Source organism: Aulonocara sp. 'chitande type north' Nkhata Bay, linkage group LG2, assembly GCF_057382095.1.
Source record: "Aulonocara sp. 'chitande type north' Nkhata Bay isolate Kocher_YH1m ecotype deep benthic linkage group LG2, A_spYH_male_GT1.1, whole genome shotgun sequence".
In the NCBI taxonomy this organism is placed as follows: domain Eukaryota; kingdom Metazoa; phylum Chordata; class Actinopteri; order Cichliformes; family Cichlidae; genus Aulonocara; species Aulonocara sp. 'chitande type north' Nkhata Bay.
In genome coordinates this window covers 24,958,407-24,981,444 of record NC_141345.1, presented here as the reverse complement: position 1 = coordinate 24,981,444, position 23,038 = coordinate 24,958,407, and the positions used below count along the sequence as shown (strand labels likewise).

General features: G+C 41.2%; 1 protein-coding gene across 2 annotated transcripts in view; it reads left to right on the top strand.

Moving 5' to 3' along the window:
- Positions 1-1,018: 1,018 nt before the first annotated feature.
- LOC147337895 (A disintegrin and metalloproteinase with thrombospondin motifs 2-like) overlaps positions 1,019-23,038 on the top strand; it is a 150,319-nt gene continuing 128,299 nt past the window's right edge. For both annotated transcript variants that reach the window (XM_086312596.1, XM_086312589.1), the window contains exons 1-2: positions 1,019-1,294; positions 2,896-3,302. In XM_086312596.1, the coding sequence (XP_086168722.1) occupies positions 1,207-1,294; positions 2,896-3,302 (495 nt within the window). In that variant the 5' untranslated portion in view covers positions 1,019-1,206. The remainder of the gene's footprint in view (positions 1,295-2,895; positions 3,303-23,038) is intronic.

The window sequence follows — 23,038 nt, the reverse complement described above, 5'->3', positions numbered from 1 at the left end:
TTTGCATCTTTGGAACTCTTTGATCGCTTTTTGTTGCTTTGAAAATCTTGGCACAAGAATAAAAATGAATAGAAACTAAAGACTATAAATAAATCTGCTGCCTTAAAAATTTTTTTTAAAAAAAGCTTATTTTGCGACTCAGCAGATTAAATTAATTGATTTTGATGTTATTTTAAAGATTTATTTATTTACCTCTCCTTAATGTTATTCTTAAAAGGGAAAAAAAGGAATTTGAAATAAAAATGGTTTGCCTCGTTTCTGTAGTTCACGTCATGCATCTTATTTCTGTTTACAACAGTTGAAGATTAGTGGTCAACGAGGGTAAATGATGTGCTAAATGAGGGCAATGCAGGTTATGGCTATAAGGCTTCTCTTTTCTCTCTTTTCTTTTTTCTTCTTCTTCTTTTTTTCGCTGGCTGTAAATTGGACCCTTGGGCCCTGCAAAACTCAGTGCATTTCTACCAGCACACCACGCGGGGCGCTGCTGCGTACTGAAAACAAGAAAGCTTAACGGAATATTCAAAGTTTACAAAGAGGTTCGCAGCTCGTCGGAGTGCGGTGGAGTGCAGGGTTTAACAGCAGTTATGGTCCCGGAAAGGGTGTCTAAGTGTAAAAAATAAAAAATAAGAATCAATGCTTCGGGTTTGTGACATGCGCTTGATGTACCATGAAGCGCATTTCTTTCTTTCTTTTCTTTCTTTTCTTTTCTTTAAAAAAAAAAAGAAAAAAAAAAGCTGTCTGTCGGTCCATCAGTGCAGCCGCAGCACAGCCACCGCTCTCACATATCCTCACTTATCACACAGAGGAGACACTCCCGGCGGCCGGTCTGTGTGTGTGCGTGTGTGTGTAGTTTCAGAGAGTTGTAAGAGGTAAGAGAAATAGAAAAAAAGTGGGAGCACGCAGAATTCAAGAGAGAAGTTGGGAGAAAGAAGGAGAGACAGAGCGGAAAGAGAAGAGTTGAGTGAGAGAGGGAGCGAAGAAGAGTGAGCGAGCGAGAGTGAGAGACCTCGACGGAGAGGAGGAGGAGAGAGAGAGAAAGAGAGAGAGAGAGGGGAGGAGAGCTCCGTCTCTCCCGGTGCACTTGGCAGTCTAGTTGCGGGCTGCTGTGCTGTTGCTGTCGTGGCGTGGCTGGTCGCGCCAGGCGGGGAACTTCACCACACTGGAGCCCGGAGTCCCACTCTCTCACCTGCGCAGTTCGGAGCTGCCATGGGTTTCTCAACAGGATATACTGTCCTAATTATTCTACCGGCCTTTCTGCTGCACACCAGCGGCCTTTACATCGCCAGTAGCGTTGGTGAGTGGAGTCCACTTGAGCGTGGTCAGTGTTTACGTTGTTCTTCTTATCTGATCATATCTTATCAGCTGGGCTGCGCGGGGGCTCTCGCGCGCTCACTGGAAGTGTGGAAGCTCATCGTAGCGGGGAGGCACTGTCCTGCTTCTTGCTTGTGTTTCATTTTTGCCACGCTTTTGCAGTTTTGTTGCAAATGATATTGTGGTGCGCATTTGCAACTTCTGTAGCCCGTGTCCTGCTGTGGTGCTTAAAGGGACTTTCCGAAGGTCCCTCAGCGGTGCAAGCAGTGTTGTGATTTGCCCCCCCCTGTCCAGGGTATAATTTTATCTGGGGTGTAAGAGGGCATCTGATGCACCGGTTTACTGTCGGATTTCGCAGGGAAGTAGCCTAACATTATCCGATTCGGCCGCTGTCGCATCTATCGATCTGTCACAGGACGCTGGAGTCGGATGTCAGCCTATTGATCACACTATTATCAAATCATTCCTCCAACATGGAGGATGAAGAAATGTTTACACTGTGTGTTTGGCTTTTATCGGTTTGCAAACTTTATGAATTAGATGTTATAGGTGGATACTTAAATATTAAAATAAAGAAAGAAAGAAGTGGATCTGCATCCGGGGACCATATACAAGGTGACAGAAACATACTGTTTGACTGTGTAATGGCATTGACACCATAAAGTGGCCTTGGCTCAGTGTGTGCAGGCTATGTGTTAGTGTATGAGCGCTGCGAGGTTGCACCTGTAACGTCAGTGTCACATGTCACTAAAAGAGAAAGAGCTTTCTAATCTTAGAAATCGTCATTTGATATCAGTTAAAAACGTGTGTCTTATACTTATCTGTACGAACAGTTTAAATATAATCACTTAATCATAGATATTGATGATCATGAGAACAGTGGTTACAGATGCATTTCAGTTCATATTGATAAGAAGCGGCTGAGGGGGGGGGGATCTGAGCCACTGGATCAGTTTTGTTGTTGTTGTTTTTAATAGAGGTTTTCTGTTTATTCTCGGTTTGAGCAGGTTGTGGGTGATATAACAGCGTGATAAAGCAGCAATTAGCACCTTGATCTTGTACTGACTTTCCCGTTGATGGTGGAAGGGCAACAGAAGGTGTCAGGAGCGCAGCGTGCACTGCTGAGGCTGCCGTTTCCAAACGCAAACTGCCGAGCACGGGGGTCGCCTCTAGGTTCATGGGTGGGGCTGTGTGTGTGTGTGTGTGTGTGTGTGTGTGTGTGTGTGTGTGTGTGTGTGTGTGTGTGTGTGTGAAAGGTTACTGATTTCACTTTTTATTTATCACTGTGCTACCCTTACCGCAGCTTGGAATAAGGAATAAATAATTCCTTGCCAAACTTGACATTTTCCTAATCCCTTTTTTCCTCCCCCCACCTCTTTTTTTCCATTCCCATGACTCCTGATTTTCCCCACTATTTATCCCCCATTATTCACCCATGACGTACCCTCCTCTTCGTGCTGTTTTTTTTAATTTTCTACTTCTCCCTCTTGACTGCCTCCCACATTTGTGCATTTTACCATCTTTCACCTTCTCTTGTCTCATTCCCTTCCTCCCTCCCACCCAACTTACCTGTCCTTTTCCTAGACTCCCTGCAGCACATCCTGGGGGAGTATGGACTGGTTAGGCCGATCAGTGTGGACGCAGAGGGCCGCTTCTTGTCACACGCCGTCTCGGCTGGCAGCATGGCAGGAGGGCAGTCCCGTAGGCGCCGGAGGAGGGAGGTAGGAGAAGGCAATGATGAGTGGGAAGGACCAAGAGGAGCTGTGCCCCCTCAGGAGAGGCTTTACTACAACGTCACCATCTTCGGCCGGGAGTTCCACTTACGTCTGCGCCACAATGCCAGGCTGGTTGCACCCGGAGCCAAGATGGAGTGGCATGATGACAACGACAGCATCCGGTACTCTGAGCCATTGCACGATGAATGCTTGTATGTGGGTGACATCACAGACAGGCCAGGAGCCACTGTGGCGATCAGCAATTGTGATGGCCTGGTAAGTGTGTGACCTGTGCTCTTCTCTCGTGACTGAAAAGTTGTCTGTGGACAAAATGACACAAGGAGACACAAGGGAATGGATAGAGCTGATCATAAAAGATTTGATCCTCACAAGCACTCGTGGGGTCAACCATCCTGCTCTGCCTGGTGTCCTCTAAACAAGCTTCAACACTAGGTCTGCCCTGAGAAAAGCCTGAGTCATGTTTTCATCCCTCTGTCCTCTTGCCTCTTTTAGTTTAGTCATGCAAAGAGGAAAAGGAGGGATTACTGATGTTTCAAAGATAACCTCTTTATTTATCACTACTTCAGCTATTAAAATAGCATTTAGCAGGCTTGTAATACATAGATACAGAAGGTGTGGACAAGTCGCTAACACTACAACAGCATTCAAATTTAAATAGCCACCACAAAATATTTTGGTTGCACAACAGTTGCTCAAAGAGCTCAAATTGTAAATGCTTTTAATAGAGCTGATGATGAATAGAGAAAAAAGAAAGGAGACGGCAAACAGTTGGTGAATGGCTGTCAGTAAGGGAGAGAAGTGAGATATAGACGGTGTGAAAACTGTGCACAGGAACCGAAATGAGACGACGCAGAAAGATGGAGACCGGTGCTCGGGGAAGAGGTGGAATGGACAAGTGTGAAAGATATGCCTCGGGGCGGAAGAAAATAGGCAAGCAAATATGAGGAAATATGCACATGGGGGTTTGCACAGGCGCTGATGAGATTTGGGGAGGAGTTTTCCTCATTAGAAAAAAGGGTTTGTTAGTCAGCCAGATCGGCCCCCCGCTGGAGCTGAGCAACAGCAACTGGATCCGTTTAGGGTTGGGGACACTAGGGACTGAGCGAGCAACTGAGAGAGCAGGCAAGGTGCCAGGACAGCATAGGCCTGACATGCCCACTTAGCTTGACACCAGCCAGTGGCAACTCACTGCTGTTGCTGCTTGCTCCAGACTGTCATTTCAGAGCCTTTTGGCAATTTCTAATAAAGATTACTGTCGCAGTGTAGCTGGTTACACATAACAGATCAGCCAGTGCTGATCATTGGTTTGTTGAGCGCACTGCTTTCTTTTATTTAAACATGCTACTTGTGTGCATGGATTTTGATTTTTTTTTTTTGATATAATCTTGATCTGTCCATAGTAAGAAATGGGGAACAAAATCCCATGTTATCCACATTCAGGATGTGATAGTCAACTAGACCATGGCAGGTCCGTCTAGTGCAATTTATGGTCCCACAAATGTGTCTGTTTGCATACGTGTCTCTGTGTGGACATGGAGATGGGTTTCTGCAAACGTACTTCCTTGTAGTCCTTCAAAATACCAGTTGCATGTTGCTGGGCATGGATAACCTATGTGTTGGTGGAATGCTGAGTGGTTAAAAAGTGGAGCAGAAAAGTGAAGGGAGTGATGAAAAAATCAAAAATACAGCATGAAAAGCACAGAGAGTGGCTGCAGTGGACACTTTTAAGTGTTTTGAACACTCGGTTTCAGATCTTTGCATGTTATAACGTCGCTCTTCTTCGCGGCTGGTGAACAGACCAAGAGTGGACCACAAACTGGTTGTACCACATACTTGTGACACTGCCCACATTGACAGAAAACACTCTCTGCAGGTATAGGTGGACTGCCTTTGCGCTACACCTGCATAAAACAAGCATCTCTCACTCACTTTGTCTGAAGTGAAGTTAGAGGAAAGGAAAGGAAAAAGGCGACATCTGTACTAACAGTGCTGTTGTTTGGGCTCTTTGCAGTGTTCGATGTAAAATAGGATCAGCTGTATGGTGTATCAGGATAAACCGGGATATAATCAAGCAGCTAAAGGGGCATGTAACCATATTCCGTACCAACGTGTGGCTGCTAACATGAAATAAACCACAGCTACTGCTGCTAGCACTGCTATAGTGAGTTAGCACGTTTCAGTAACATTTTAAACATGATCTGATTCACGAGGAACATCTTTAATCGTATATATATATCTATATATCCTAAATACAAACTACACAGGTTCCTTTAGTGTGCAACTACCTTCATTTAAAGTTTGCTCAGTCTGACAGTTTTCTGTCTTTTAGACTAGTCAACTAGTCACATTTTTTTCTATTGTTTAAACGACTAATAAATTAGTCACTAGAAAAATCCCTAATCTGCATGGATGAGTTCCTGAACACTCCACTGGTATTATAAACAGTAGTAACTCACAGGGACGTCATCATACCAGAAATTTAGTCGTTGGTACAGATACCAGAAGAAGTACACAATTCTGAATATCCAGTTTCACACCAATTTACTAATTTTGGTGATTTTAGATGAACACTAATTTGATTATTCATCTTACATCACCGACATTGTGGTGGCAGACTGCTTATTCGACAGCTTAACGTTACATTTTGTTAACAGGACACAGACAGAAATGCTGGGATTGTTGCTGAGTAGCCCGCTAACGTTAAACCAACCTTATTTCATTACATTAGTTTAAGCCATTATATCTAATTATCCTGCATGAACATCTTTTCTAATGTCTATTTCAGGGTAACAATGCAAAATACTTACATAGCTGACTCTTACTGCCTTTTCTTGCCAGTGAATCGGGGCATCAGCACTAGTCACCATCTTCCTCATGTAGTTTCTGCTGTGCCATGTGTACTTTTTCCTGTGCTTGTGGGCATCCTTCTTCTTCTTCAGCATGTAAGGAAAGACTAGAGCATTTGTGTGCTGCCCCTCACGTCTGTGTGGACCTTTTAGGTATTAAACCAGCCCAAGAACTTTCTCTTATCATAATCAAGTGATATGAGAGACTCAGCATAATCATAAATAAGTTGAATAATATTTTTTGTCACCAAAAGTGGATATTATATTGCAGTATTTCATACGCATTGTCTGTGATATGTTCAGTATCCACATATCTGTCTGTCAGTCTCCTCACTAAAAAATAATATCCGTCCACTTTTATGTCCTGTTGCTTTTCAGTTACACATTAACTCAAGAATGTAAGCAGTATACATAAAATATAAAACATACATAGATTTGAAATGCACTAAAATATATTTTAGTCCTCAAGTAATGACACAAAGTGTTTTGGAGTATAAAACTAAATGAAAAGACTTCTCAAGACAGGCTTAAGAATCGTTTAAAAATCGTATCTTCTTTTGCAGTATTGATGTCAGCGTTGTAGGTAACACGTGAAAGAGTCAAAAGAAAAAGAGAAGAAAAAGCCTTTTTAATAATCACGTGAGGCTGTCTGCTTAGATTTAATTTGTTTCTCTCTGCCCTTGAACATCTCACATCATTACTAATCAATTCTTACAACCTATCTCCCATGCCAAGAAATACAGCCAAGTTCTGCCTAGCTGTGCCCACATCCGTCTTTTTTAAAGCCAGAAGAGCCGCGCAGGACATCTTTGCCCAGCTATTTCATTGTTCTTGACAATGACAATAAATAAATAAATACCAAATACCAAATAATACCTCCGCTTTCTTTTTTTATTGACCCAGACACCTGGTTAGAGTGTCTTCTGCCCTCTGTTGTCATTCACAACCAAGAACCTTTAGCTGGCTATGACCCAGGAGTGTGGTAAGGGAAGAGCGATTACAAAAAGGAAAAGGTAGTGTTTAAATGAAAAAATACAACTTAAACCAAAGCTAACAATAATAATAATAATAACCTCTTAAATTCTTTTAAAGGCAAAAATGGGGCAGAATACCATAGATGGTGAGAACTGAGCAGTGTGTGTGTGTGTGCATGCATGCATTTGTCATTCTAAATGAAATTTAAATACAACTATGGTGCTGTAAAAACATCAAGCTTCATTTCTTTGCACAATGCTCTTTTAACTTTGAAATTCTCATTTCTCTTAAAAGAAGACCGCAGCAGGCAGGTTTCATGGGAGCCAAACTGATATATTGATATATATCTATATATATATCTATATCTATATATATCTATATCTATATATATATATATATATATGTATATATCTATATATATCTATATATATATATATATATATATATAGATATATATCAATATATCAGTTTGGCTCCCATGAAACCTGCCTGCTGCGGTCTTCTTTTAAGAGAAATGAGAATTTCAAAGTTAAAAAAAAAAAAAAAAAAAATATATATATATATATATATATATATATATATATATATTTATATATACATGTGTGTATACATATATATATATATATATATATATATATATATATTTATTTATTTATTTATTTATTTTTTCATGTAAAAAAAAAAAAAGCAAAAGGTTTATAAAATAATTCCCTTCATAATTGTTGTGGTTTCAGGGTCATGCTTTTGTGTATGCTGGCTATGTAAGCGCCAGGTTATTGGTTTACCTGTTTGACTTTGAAAATGTTGTGTCTTCAAATATAATCCCTGTTAGAGGAGGAAAATCTGACAATTCAGAGAATCACAGTCTTGATTTTATCTGATTAACGTATGCAGCAGCATGAGTGGAAAACCCTCCAACTGCAGCCATGTCAGAAAGGCTTTATTCGGTATTTGAGTTTGGAGGTTCAGAAGAATTGTTCCAGGATTTTTTTTGGCTGTGCTGTTGCAAAGATAGAGGGACATATTGGGGACTGCTGCTTACTTTACATTTCAAATTTGAAGGCGAGGTGGTGCCGTGGTTGGCACTCGGAGCAGGAGGTGCATCTTCTCTCTCTGCCTATGCGGGTTTTCTCCGGGTGCTCTGGTTGCCTCAATGAGGTTAGCTGGCAATTCTAAATTGGCTGTAGTTGTGAATGGTGTGTCTATGCTTTCATAGTAGCTTTGTGATTGTCTGGCAATCTGTCCAGTGTTAGCACAGCTGGGATAGGCTTCAGCCCGCTCCGCTTTATTTGGATAAGTGGTTAAGAAAGTGCTAAATGGATATTTAAGACTTTGTCATCATTATTTAACAAAAAACAAAACTCTCTCACTCTGAGCTTACGGTTCAGCTTTGACCTTAATAGGAAGAAACATTTGCTTAGATAAAAGCGGTTTTATGAAAAACTGTACAACAAAAATCTGGAGTTTTCTTACACTTTCTGAGACACAAATGAACTGTGAGAAACTGGAACTCCATATAGAGACATGTTAATGTCTATGTGTATGTGTGAGAGTGATTGGCCATACTTGTGGCTTTCCTGCCGTGTTTGTGACTGTGTTGGCCTGATTGTGGAAGGTCAAGGGTCAGAGGACCTCCTTTTCCCCTGCAGTTATAGGACATCGAGGATTACAAAATTATCCATTAAAACGTTCTCACCTTGAGATTCTGAGGACTGACACAGGGTAGCTTTGTAAACTGTCAGCCAGAGATGCAGTAATTTCCACTTGGGAGGCTTGTACATCATATAAATTAATTTTTCTTTCCTAGTAATGCTTTTCTTTAAGTTTTTATAAAATTCTGCTTTCGATGAGCTCCGCTTATGAGACCAAATAATCAGAGCGAGCGCTCTATGCACACTATTAAGTTTGAAGTGGCCCTGTCTTTCAAGTGGCCACACAGGCTGAAATGGTCAAGGATTACACTGCAGCAGTTCATTCTAAACTTTAAAGTTTGGCACGCATAAATGCGAACACACAACAACTAAAGAGAAAGCTTGTAAAGACAAGAAGAATCTTATAAAAAGAAGGGAGAGAGAAAAAAAAATTATGGACAGACAGGAGATGATGGAGTAAAATGACTGAAAGTGTGAAATATCCACATACCCCACCTGGAATATCGACATATTCCATCAGAAATATGTCAGTATTCCCGGTGGAATATTTAGACAGCCGTTTACAGGTAGAGCTCCAACCGTAATGTCAAGACTGTGCAGCAAATCGTGTCACAAAGCAGATAATGCTTGAATAATGTTTAAACTGTGGTAGATTGAGAGATGAATGCTTTGTCCTACTAGCAGACAAATATAATCTGCGACTGCAGCGTGGCAAATGCAGATATTTATCTCCAGTTTGAGGCTTTCTGCTTCAGGTAATCAGCATGTTGTGACAAATGGGGTGTCAGCTATAGTCTACTGTGGGAACAGAGGGTCTGGGTAGGCCAAAAATCTGGGAGTATGAGAAGCGATCCTAAAGGCTTTAACAGAGGAAGTGAGTTACCTGTCATCTTGGCTTTTTCTCCTAAAATCAAGGTGGATACACACCTGGATAACAGAACCCACATTTCCACAGATAGGATATATGTTGCATACCTTGTCAGTCCTCATAAACACAACAGAAAACACACCTTTGCAATTCAGTCAAATGCTCAAGCAAATGGTAAAATGAAAAAAAAAATTTTTTTAATCTGAACCATCTTTACCTCTTTGCATGACAAAAACTACTGCACACATTTCTCTTATTGTCTCCACCCCTCACTTCTCTCTCTGTCTCGTGTTTTTTGGCCAGCAGCGGTAGCAGCAAACAGGAGAGCCCTCCTAATGAAGGTATTAAAAGAGTCAGGGAAATGACAGAGAAAGAGAAAGAAAAAGAATGTGGCTCCCCAACACCCACAGATTCAGAGCTCCGGCAAAAAGGAAGGAGACAGTAAGAGGCAGTGTTCCTTTAGTGAGCGGGCTTTGTCTGTTTTTAGCAGCAGCTCTGCTCCTAAGTGTTGATCGCACAAGTGGTGTTGGGGGTTAAGGGCAGTGCCCGCTGTTTGTGTTAACAGCAAGCTCAAGATCTTACTAACTAGAAGATATTTTATGTGTAGTATTTTCATAAAGTGGCTATAATTATATTAGCAGATAATTAGTCCTGAAGGCGTAGCCCTTTCTAGATTCTAATGTGCCGTATTTATGCGTGGCTGTGTGCCGCAGTCTGTTCATGTGTGTTATTAGTACACAGCAGGAATGCCGGAAGGCGGCAGTGTTATTTTGGTGTTTTCATTGAAAAGACTCAGATATGAACTGCAAGGAGAAATGCCAAAGCACTGACAGGTGTTTTATTTATTTATTTTCTGTGGGTGGATGCTTGGAGTTGGCACATTCCTTGCAAATACTACATACTATGAAAAAATACATCATTGTATTAATTCAATGCAACTGACGTTGTTACTGTTCTACCTTAAGTATTAAAGATGGTAAAGTTTTAGCTTCTAAACACACACACACACACACACACACACACACACACACACACACACACACACACACACACACACACACATACACACATACACACATGCATACAGTATGGGAGTACACACTCACATGCACCCAGCTCTGTGCCAACTGAGGGGTAATCATGTGAGAGAGTGTTGACAGAGGGGCAGGCCTATCACAATAATAGCCCCAGAACTATTAAATGCCAGCGACACAGACACTTGCGCCAGCCATGCCCCTGTAATGCACTCAGTCATTACCTCTGCATTAGAAGTCAATAGAGAAGGAAGCCCTGGGCTGAGCCAACTCATCCATCCATCCAGTCCAGCAGTTAAGCTTGGTCAGGCGTGACAGCTCGCTGGGCCCTACAGCATGTTATTCCACCCCGGGTCACACGATAAGCAGCTCTCAACTGTAATCAGCTCAAATTGAAATGATGACATCAATTACAGCACGGCGCACAGCTGTTATTGACCCCGGCCCTCGCTGGCTGTGTAGACTAAGCTGTGTGTAGAAAGAGAGGGAGAAAAAAAACGAAGCATAGGGGTGAGCCCTGCAGGAACTGCAGGGCTGAAGGGAGGGCTGGGTGTGGAGAGGCCAGACTGCTGAGGCATGGTATGAATGAAGAGACAGAGAGAGAGAGAACTGTGTTCTCAGTATCTGATTGCAGGTTTCCACCCTACAGTGTAGCGCTACTCAAACACACAATTACTCAATCTAGAGCTATTATCAGATCGAGAGAGAAGCAGAGGGAAAGAGAGCTAGAATCAGATGGAGAGGAGGCCCATTCTGAGGAATGCAACACAGAGCAAATGAGTGCTTTTACCAGAGCTGTGATTACTGCCACTCACTCAGTGCACTTAACCAGCCCCCTTGCCATCCTTTCCCCTCACTCTCTGTCATTCACAGAGCGCTGGCTGCCTCGGAGCTCTAGGTTTGTTCGAGTGGTTGAAATAACAGGATTCACCGAGGAAAATAACGCAGTGGAACCCCAGGTGATTTTTAAGGGAATCACCTCTGTGATGTCATGATTACAGAGAGTTATTTTTATATGCCGAAACCTGGTAAAATAAGCTCAAATGACGTGGCAGTGGGGATGAAATAAGGCACTTCGTTGGAGACATTTTAAGAGAGAGACGAGGCACTCAGTGAATCCCGAGTGGAAATCTATGGGAGAATTTTTTTAAGGGTAAAGTTTAGCTGCCATAACTCAACAGCCGAAGCAGAACTGTTCCACTGATTCACAAGGTAGATGTTCACAGACCCAAAACAGGAGTTATCATAATAAAAATCACAAGTGTATCCATAATATATATTATCATAGCATAAGTTCATTAGTTGCTCTGGTGAAACCTGTTTTCTAACTTTTATTATCATATTGTTCTGCAAACTCTATACATAGAGTTTTGTGTCTCTGAAAAATTTGCTGTGCTATTCCCTCTTTGAAGCAATACAACATGATCTGGACTTTGCATTAGTGAGTTTGCCAGTTAGAAATTGCCTCAGACATTTGTGTTCTCACATGCGCCGCCGCCAGGTAAGTCCAGGTGAAGTTCAGGGCTGCAGTGCAAGAGTGAAGCCTCCTGGAGCCAGAACCAATATGGCTAATGGTATTGGGATTTCCTGTTTCCATTATGTGCCCTGGGCTGGCGACCTGTCCAGGGTGACCGCTTCTCTCACCTTATGACAGCTGGGATAGGCTGTCAGCAATCAGGCATGTCATTTCAGGCAGTGACAATGATCCAGAGTTGTACCACTTGACTGGACAAAGAGCATTTCAGGATCAAGATAAACAAATTAAGCCTGTCACACCCAGTTTCTTACAACGAGGAGAAAAATGCAGGGATAAAACTAAATTGAATTCTGACCATCAAGTTAAGACGAGCTAAGTGAAAGCACAATAAAAATGAATAATAAAAAATGCAATTCAGAAGAAATGAGCATTTTTGGAAATGTTTTCTTGCCTGCTGGACAGCCACCATCAGCTTGACAGACATTCAGTTAGCCAGCCAGCCCCACAGGCTGCAGGAAGCTGATCGATGTTGGCCACATCGGCAGTTCTGTAGGTCCCAGCAGCCTCCGAGGAGGATCTTGGAAACAGGACGAGACATCCTTTACTTGTTTCAGCATCTTAACAAGCCTTCTGCCTGCCTCCCCTGATTGACCTGACCCAAGTCTCCAGCGGCCACACTGTTTTACCTCCCAGCCACCACACAGGTGGCTTTGTAGTCTTAAAGCTTCCACTTGTCTGGAAGTTTTCCCCACATAATCCTCACAAACAAAACACAACATGAGAGAGAGGGAGAGAGCGAGCGAGAAAGAGACAGACAGGAGGGAGTGTGGGGGAGGAAGGAAAATGAGAGTAACTCGGGGGTGGGGGGGAAGCACAGCTCAACAGAATCTTAATGTGCGCAAACCTGAACAAGAACAACAGCGACGACATAACCATCACCACCTGCTCAGTGCTCTGAAAGAAGGAATAGAGAACGGGGCTGTCTTAATTAACTTGAAGAATTGTGGCTTTTTATTGTTTCGACTAATCCGAGGTCACTTACTTGCATCCAGAAGCTCACACACTCTGACCGAGCATAGATAATATATGTTTACAGTTCCTGTCCGTGCGTGTGCGTTTTCTGCCAGCCTGCTTGTATTAGTTGGATTGTGCCTTCTCATTTTGGTTTTCAGTTTGCATGTTCCTTAACGAAACAGATCTTGTCTATCTGTCTGCATCTCTGTCGGCATACAGTATCTACAGTTCAAAAAACATTTTGCTTGGTGCAGCAGGCAGCTAAGCGGCAAGAATCGCACCTCAAAACAGAAACTCACACCCTCCTCATCTTACTAAGGCTTTCTGTTTTTGTTTTCTGCAAGAGAAAAATAATCACTTTTTCTCTCCCAGCATGTTAGGTTTGGGGTTTTTTGCCAGTGTATGAGGATCTCGGGAATTGTTACAGTACCAGCATATGTAATATATTATATAATAATATATTGTATTCTAATAACTGACTCTGTGGGGGCTGGAGTGGAGCAGCAAAAACAAAGAAACACATCTAGTGCTTTGATCACTGTGACTGATCATCTGCCAACATGTACAGGGAAAGCTTTGGATACTGCCTTACAATTATGTAATCTGTTTGCCAAGATGTAATGGAGACTTTGAGATGACCTTGACCATGTAAAGCACTGTGTGAGATTTGGCAACTGCATTGTTAGGCTGAATGCATCCTCTGAATCAGGGACAGGGTCATGCACCTTATCAACAGCTGCTGTAGGTTTTAATAGGATTAAAAAGAAGTTTAAACAACATCTGAGATGGAATAACAACAAAAGCGTCATCATCATTATTATTATTGTTATTATTATTATTATCAATACAGATAATACAGAGCAAGGCAGAGAATGTGAGAGAAAAGCAATACTTTGTCATTACTCATGAGTATTATTCGAGCTTAAACAAGTAAGTTCATGGCTAAAAACAAAATTAAAAAATTACCAAGGAAAGAAAAGTCAAACGTACTCTCATATTTAACATTTCCAAGAAAAATAATATAAATGATTCAGTGAAATTAAACCCACTAATTCAAACAGGGAATGACAAATGGAGTCACTGTTGATGAGGTAGAGTGCATTTTTTATGGATTGTGTATCAAGCAAAATCCTTCCACCCATTCATTGTTTTCTTTCTTCTCATAAGTTTCTGACTCTAATCTCAGAAAAATTCTCCCCCAACGCCCTATTGTTTATTTTTATTTACTATTATTATTATTATTATTATTAGTTTATTTTTTTTACTTGCATTATATTATAAAACTGCCACATCTCAAAGGTGCTCTGTTGGATTGAGATCTGGAAGCTGTGAAGGCCATGTGAGTTCAGTGAACTCACTGTCATGTTTAAGAAACCAATTAGAGTGAATCTTAGCTTTGTGACATGATGTGTTATCTTGTTAGATAACACATCATGTAAACAATGCTAAGTTGGTACAATGAGGCCCAGAGTGGGCCAATAAAATATCCCTCCACACCATTACACCACCACTAGCACCCCGAAGCACTGACATAAGGCAGTCTGTTGTCCGGTTTTGGCAAGTCCATGAGAAATGTAACCTCAGTTTCCTGTTTCTAGCTGACAGGAGTGGCACCCAGCGTGGTGCTCTGCTGCTGTAGGCCATCTACTTCAAGGTTCAACATGAAGAGATAAGAGATGCTCTTCTCAAACACACAAACCTTGACTGCAATGAGTGGTTATTTGAGTCATGCTCTTTGACTCAAAGAATTCTGATGTTTGGCATAAGCTGAGGATGAAGATCTTGGCCAAAATCTGATGTGCTTTATATTTCTGGATTTTTGGTTGGTGCTCCCCATTAAAATTAGACTGCCATAAAAGATAGTGATTGATCATTTCTTTGTAAGCGCAAGCTTACAAATTCTGCAGGAGATCAAAGAATTATTTACTGAACTGTATATGCCACTGACACATTAATAATAGTATATGATTATGCATAGAGGAAGCCCCCCATTAAGAATATAGGGCTGGAATCCAAAATCAAGGATATTACTTGGGTAAATGACGTGCAGAAAGGTGTCCTGAGAAGTAGGTCCTGGATGAAAAGGAGGTGCAAGAAGATGTTCATAACTGAGGCTCTAAAAAAAGAAAGATTTGCAGCTCTGGCCACTTGGCTAAAGTGATAGACCAGAGAAGCAGAGGCCAAAAGAGTAAATTGCCTGTTTTCCGATCATCCATCGCTCAGCTACAAGGGAAAAATAGCACAAGAACAGACGTACCCAGAGCTGAAACCAGGCATTACTAGAAAAACATCTGACAGAAAGATGCATCACACAGAGCAGACCACAGCAACCTCCTAGAGCAAGAGCCAGTCAACATCACAAAGCCAGACATCCAACAATAAATCTTTGAAGAGCTAGACAGCACCTGACAAGCTCCACACCTACTGGCTAAAGAATCTTAAAGAAGCACTCCATGATTACCTGGCAGCACAAATAACAGGGCTGCTAACAGTAGGTAGTTATCTATACTGGCTAACACAGAGTAGAACAATCTTGATCCAGGGTACGACACCATCAAACTACTGGCCAATTATCTGCCTCTCCACAAGATGGAAGTTCCCCTCAGCAATTGCAGCAACCAAGCTGAGTAGACATGAGTCAAGACATAGGCATAGCTCAGAAAGGCATGGGGTCTAAAGTGCCAGAAGGCCAAACCACAAGGTCCTGGTCGATAAAGCATATGCAAGGACTTTAAAACCAGGCAGTCCACCTGAGCACCGCCTAGACTGACCTCAAGAACGCCTACAACTGAATGCCTCACACATGAATATTGGAGTCCTTGGCACTGTACAAGGTTAATAGTGCACTAATAATATTTATCAGAAACTCAGTGGGACATCACTAGAGGACAATTACAAGGCAAGTGCACAAGTTGCCATCAAGTATGGAATATACCAACGTGATGCACTGTCCCTGATATTTAGGCCTCAGCCTCGTAAGCCCAAATGTGAATATAGATATAGATTCAGGAGTAAAGTGACCATAAGTGGTCTCCTGTACATACAGTAGATAACATCAAGCTATATGCAAAGGAATGATTGAGGCACTAAGTCACTGATCCATCTCACCAGGACTTTGGAATGTGATTTGAACTGGATAAGTGTAGCCTAAGGGTTGCAAAGAGAGAAAATGTAATCTGGACTGAGGGTGTGGAGTTACCAGAAGGCAGAGTAGCAGGTATACAGGAGAGCTTCAAGTATCTGGGTATCCCACAAACAAGTGGGAACCATGCTAAAGATGTACAAAGGTCAGTGGCTGACATCAAGATATCCTGCCAGTGGATAGAAAATGTCGGCCTAAAGGACAGCACAGAGGCTCATTTCATGGCAGAGAAAGAACAGCGCCTAAACACCAAATCCACAGAGGCAGAAGTCTACCAACAACCAACAGGACCCAAATTGCAGACTATGTAACGGGGCCCCAGAGACAGTCCTGCATACAGTAGCAAGATATATGATGCAGACTGGGACCACAAACACTGAAAGGCACAATCAAGTCGCTGGGACAGTGTACACAAACATCTGTGCTGCATACAGACTAGAATTCCCCAATTTATGATGGGAGACACCATCAAAGGGGGCTAAATGTGACAAGCACTGAAGTCCCGTGAGACTTCAAGCTCCAGACAGCCAAGTAGCTACTGGCCAACCAAGCAGACATAGTGGTGAAACCACATCTGTAACTGTGGCAATCCCAGCAGACAGCAACATCAGGAATAAGGAGCACAAGACAACAGAGACGTACCAGGGGCTCAAGGAACAACTGGAGTGAATGTGGAAGTTAACGTCCAAGGTGGTCCCAGTGGTAAAGGAGCATTAGGATCTTTAACCCAAATACTGGAAGACTGGCTTCAGCAGATTCCAGCCACAACATTAGAGGCCTCTGTCCAGAAGAGCACAGTCCTAGAAACAGCTAAGATACAGTGCAGAACCTTCAAACTACCAGGAAAAACTCATGAAGGCTGGATTTATAATTACACCAAAAAATAACTTCCCTTAATTTTTTTGAGCACTAGATAAAAGAACTGGTTAAACTGCAAGCAGATAGTATATTTTTAAAAACCCTGTCATCATAAATCAATTAAATTCTGCTTTTTTGAAATGTTTACAGCTAGAAAGCTTATATCCCGATCAGTTACTTTAAATTTAAACGATTGTCAGTATATTGAATATGATCATCAGATTAAAACAAATCTGCTCGGCTGAAGTGTCCGTCAACCCCCACACGTCAAGCTCCTTTCATAGCCAGCCCTTACCCCTGGCCTCTGTGGAAAGGGGAAAGAAAATCCCATCAGTGATCAATAAAGAATGAGGTTAAACAATTTCCTAGTCCACCATTTATGTTTGCATTTGTGTAAGTGCTGCACAGGTCTCCTTTACTGCGATGTCGCTATTTATTTTTGAAATGCATGGTGCCATTTAGTCACAAGGTGTATTAACTATATCAAATGGAAATGAAGGAGCAAAAGATAAATGCTAAAATAGCTCTGCTGTCAGACTATGACTATTGGTTTTTTTTATGGCCATATCCAAAACATTCTTTTAGCTACCAACCTATTCCCTCTCTCGCTTTCTCTCTCTCACACACGCACACACGCACGCACACACACACACACACACACACACACACACACACACACACACACACACACACACACACACACACACGCACACACAGTGAGTGCTCCTTTTTACAGTGCAGTGATTGACAGCATCACTTGGAATACAAAGGGAAATGATTCCTTTCTCACAAGCTAATCCTTCGCCTCTCTCTTTCACACAAGCTGACACTCAACTACAGACACACTGGGGAGAAGGGACTTATTGTCAGGTTGTGCTCTATCTCCACAGTTCATTTCTAATCCTCTTTCTCTCTTTCCATTTCACCCACTCCTACTCACACACAAACCGCCAACCAAACTATACTCTGCAAGCGCTGTCCTGAGGCTGGGATCCACCCCACAAATCCCTGTCATGGCCAAATCTGGGAGACTTGCAGCATGCGAAGAGGGGAGGGAAATGGCTGGATGACAGGCAAGCTGGATGAGCAATGAGATACAGCTGAAATAAGACATTTTGGAGAGTTGAGACTAATAGAAGAAGGAGGATAACAGAAGGGGATACCACCCTCCTCACCTCTCCTGTCCTTGCTCAGCAGCAGGGTTTATGCTCTGAGGGCGGGTGTGGCTGCAGCTGACTGTGATGCGATGTGATAGGACCCTCTTCTCTGTCCTTTTTGCTGGCGTGTGACAGCATGAAGCCATCATTCACCCCTGTGTTTTTATTCCCCCAACCTAGCTCTTTATTTATCACCAGCTGAAAAAAGAAAAAGAAAAAAAAATACATACGAGTATTTGTGAAGTACCCGCTGAGGAAGAATGAATAAGGATTAACATCTATTCAGTTACAAATCCCACGAATAAGATTTGATCAATAAATAGTAAAACAGAGGGCTGCACACACTAGATTTACTGTTCGAGCAAATAGCGGTGCTGCAGATAAAGTGCTTGAGATTACATTTATTCAGTAATTTTGGGAAACATGCTTCCTCATATTTCGGCTGTATTTGCAGTACAGTTCTTCTGTCAGCTGAGTTTTTTTCTGGTCAAGAGTTTGGAATCAATCATAATCGCCATGGAGTTTTCCACTGTGTGTCATATATTTTTGGCCAAATGTAATTTCCTAAAGCCACTCATATTTTTTGTGCCTTTTGTTGTTTGGGCGTGTTGGCTTTGTGCCAACTGAGCCGAACGCTTTCCTGTAGGAGTGAGCTCCGCGGTCAGTTGTCAGATGCACTGGGATCATTTGCAGGTAAAAATGCAGCATGTGTAGACTGTATTTGCGCTGCTTGTTTAGTTGCTGAGCTAATATAAAGTTCGAAGTACCTAGTGAGCTGATCTTTGTGATTTAAAATGCTAAAATCTGTGCTTTGGAATGAATCCTATTCAAAATTACACTGAAATCCTGCATTTTTTTTTTTATATGATCTGGCTCGTTGTAAGTGCTAACATTAAGGTAAATTTTTCATTTTTTTGTATAACAAAGTCTTGGCATAGCTCAAAAAGACTTCTTCTAAACTGCTTAAAGGGTTGAAAATGTTGCACCATAGTTGTAAATGTTGTATTTACTACATAAGATAAGATAAGATAGAACTTTATTAATCCCTCGGGTGGGTTCCTCTGGGAAATTCGACATGTCTTTGTAAGATAAGCTACTGTGTGTCATTTCCAAGTGTTTTCCACCGTATCGGTTTAGTTAAAGATAAAAAAAAAATAGTCTTTACGAATTAAAGTGGCCAAATTTTTGTGTAGACCTTTAGAAGTTTGACACTGGGGCAGAAAAAGGATGCAAAACAAGTGTGTTTTCATGTTGTCAGTGTTTCAGAGCTTGATGGCGGCTTTGTAAGTCTTTTTTGTTTGTTTGTTTTCTTTCCTTTTGCTTTTTCTGTATTTAATATATCAGCACAATTATTGGCAGCTGTGCTCATGTCTTTGAAAGTGCAGTCTCACAGTTAAAAGCGTTAATTCAACTAAATAACCTCTAACTAATCATGTGTGTGAGGATATGCTGAGGTGTTTAGAGCATGACAAAGGCAGGTAAAGGTGTTCAGATATGGCTGATGTTTTGAACTGAAGTCTGCTTTGTCTGATGCACTTTTCTTTTTCTTGCTGTTTCTCTTTTCTCCCCTGGCCATCCATCATTATCTCTCTTTTGGCCTCTTCACGTCTTCCTCCCTCCCTCCCACTACAGTGTGTAGAGGTCATAGCCCCGGCTGAGCCACAAGCTGTTGTTGCCTTACACTGAGTACTCTACCTGCTAATGTTACCAGTGAGCCCAGTTTATCATGTCACTCTCAAGCTCTGCATGAGAAATATAGTACACTGTCAGCTTTAAAGTTGCATTGTTCACTTAAAGACAGTTAGGACAGAAACCTGGTATGACATCCGTCATTTTTGGATAAAGGTGAAAAAACTATTTAGTAAACCCAGAATTTTAAGGCCGGTATCAATAACGGTATTTAGTGAGTTATAAATCCGATATATTAGCCAATTATTTTTCCTTTCAGACATATATAACATAGATTTCAATAACATGTGATATATGTAGTTATTTACACGTCTTTACTATGATAAAATGACTATATAGTTTCAAAATCATCATGGATTACTCTGTGGTGCAAACAGGTGTTGCAAAGCTCCCTCTGGTGGCCAACCTATGCAACATCAGCATTTATTATATTATTGAAGGGTGTTTCTTATCTCTTCTTTACTTTTTAAATTGGTTTTATCGGCCAAAATAAATCCTGATACTGATATTTTTGGCAAATATGTGCTTCTGCAAATATAATGGTCAGTCTCCATGAATTATTTCCAAGAATATTTTGAAAACAGTGCATTCAAGTGTATTTTCTGTTTTTATTTTAACCGATGTATTGTATCAATCAGATGTATGATTGGCCCCAGATGTTCACATTCTGATGTCCCATATAGCATTTGATCCAGTAAGAATTTGCAGCATTTTGGATTGAATTAAAGGAAGATTCGCTAAAGTGATATATTACGATATTCACATTGACATCAGATGGCGCAGAGATCAAAATGCATTGTGGTCTCCACCTGTTTTCTCAACAGATTGTTGATTCTTAAAGCGTTCATGAATGAACAGGCAGGCTTTTCCTCTGCGTTACAGTGGGAAACTTTGCTTGCATTTCTCTGTTTACTTTGAACAAAGGCGCTGCTTCATGCTTCCCTGTGTGCAGGAGGATTTTCAGTGATCGTAAAAGCATTCACAAACTGGCTATAAATGTTATAGTAAATGGTAGTAAAATTGATAAGCAACAGGAAAATATCACTCTTCTTCTAAATGGGTTTTGAGCTTCTGCAGAAAAGCTGGGATCTTTCTTTGTGGAATTTATTCATTTATTCTCATTTCTTCTGAGATGCGACTGGACATGGCTGCTGTCTTTTTTTAGGCAGCTGTTTTCTGAAACTCATCTCTCAGTGTCTAACGGATGAGGGGGCGGGTGAAGCAGGGGTTGGGGGTAATTTGGTTAGAGGAGGTAACTATGAGATATGGCGGAGAGGAAGGCAGCCTTTTTGACACAACCATTCGCTGGTGCTCTGCTGTGATGTATAATGGCAATACGAGGGAGCTTGCAGAGAACAAAAATGGCCCGCATGAACCACACAAACACACAAGAAAATTGCAAACAAACTGAACGTATAGGCTTTCTCCCTACCATGTGAAGTAGCAAGCACGAGCCTGTGTGTGTTCTTAGGATTAAGGTGTCTGTTTGATCTCTGAGAAAGTATTACATGAAAAAGAACGCAGAGGATGTCTCTCAGCAAATTGCATAAAAACCTTTTCCAAAAGGAGCTCAAGTCATTTTTTGCTCTCTTTCAGAATATGATAGCTTTAAGTGTCTTTTGCTGAAGCCCAGACCAGCAGCGCTTAGCTCAAACCAGAAGTGAAAAGGGGCTGATTCCCTCCTAGACAATGCGATTCTATAAAACTGTGGCTGTTGACTCTGTTTCCAGACCCCAGTAATTGCGGGCAATAGATGAAATCTCAGTTTTAGCTCAAATGGGGCAAATTTACTGTGTCTACTGTACCCAGCTGCTCAGGAAAACAGTGTTTCACATGTATGTCAATGCGCCTGTGAAATTGTGTGTGTGTTTTTGTGAGATAGTACACGTCGGAGGGTTTACTGGTGCACAAGCACATATTTATTTGTTTGAAAGTGGTGGGATTCCCCAGTGATTGTCAGTTTGATAGCTTGCCACATCTTTTATTTTGCTGGAGTTTTCTCTGAGGAGATGCTGTATAAATGTTTTTCCTTTTTTCCCCCTTTCTGTATGTGTCAGTGCATGTGTGCTGTTTATAGATTTGGGATTATCTGTTATATTACCCTGAGCCTGTAGAGCAGATTTTGGAATCCTATGTAGATAAGTCAAAGCTTTTTTCCCTTGTAATAGTAAACACTTTAATTTAGAAACTGCAGTTTGTGTTTAGTTCTGTTATCTTTGTCTAATATTTAAATTTCTTTGATGATTTGAAACAAAAAACAATAGGAAATCAGGAAGGGGGCAAACACTTCTTCACACCACATTATATGTGATACAACATATAGTATAATGTATGCGCGCTGAATGTCCTTAGCTCCTTTCCCTTGCTCCTATTGTGTGCTTGCATAGACACTCTTTATGTAGTGGAGGGTGTGACTCTACCTGTTCTTTTACTGAGAAAAATTTACTGAGGAGATTTAGCTGGTAGGCAAGTTTTAATTACTCGATAACATTACGGTGTTTAATAAGGCAATACCTGGAAATAATAACTAAATAATAACTGGAAAAGTTATTATCTAATTAAATACCAGTTTTGTAGGGCAGTGTATTAAAAATTGAGATGTTACTACTAGTACTACGCATAAGAGGGATCTTCATGAATCTTTAGGCTAATATGAAAACACTGTTCTTACTTGTTGTCCTTTCAAAAATCGTATAAATTGAGCAGCACGACCACCATAATCAGGGCTCGTCCACACTCATAATTTGCACGTGTTTTGCCACCAGATATTGTCGTTCATAGCTGAAGATGCAGTCTTTAAAGTCAAGATATGAATGCACAAACTCAGATAAACTATACAATGGCTGCAGTTATTTATCCCCAACAAACTGCAAATATCATAATATGCTTTAAATCAAGGATGTCAAGCTCATTTTACATTGAGGGCCGCATGCATACAGGCCACTTCATACTGCAGTGGGCTGAACCAGCAAAACTCCCGTCTCTGTCAGTTTTAAGATGTTTCACAACACATTTTATCCTATTTAATATAAGAAAAGGAAATTCAATTTTAACAGCACATCTCACTTTTTCTACGCAATAAAGAAACTTTGCTGCAGTAAATGCAAGAAATTGAAATTTTTATAGTAGAAAGTAGATAAAAAAAACACCTTTTTTTGTGTTTTAATTGTCATTGTTTATCTATAATTAAATTATTTTTAGTGTTTATCAGTAGGAAACAATCTTCTCCTTCACATTTTCCATCTTGTGGGTCGGTTTGGGGTCTTTGCTGAGCTGATT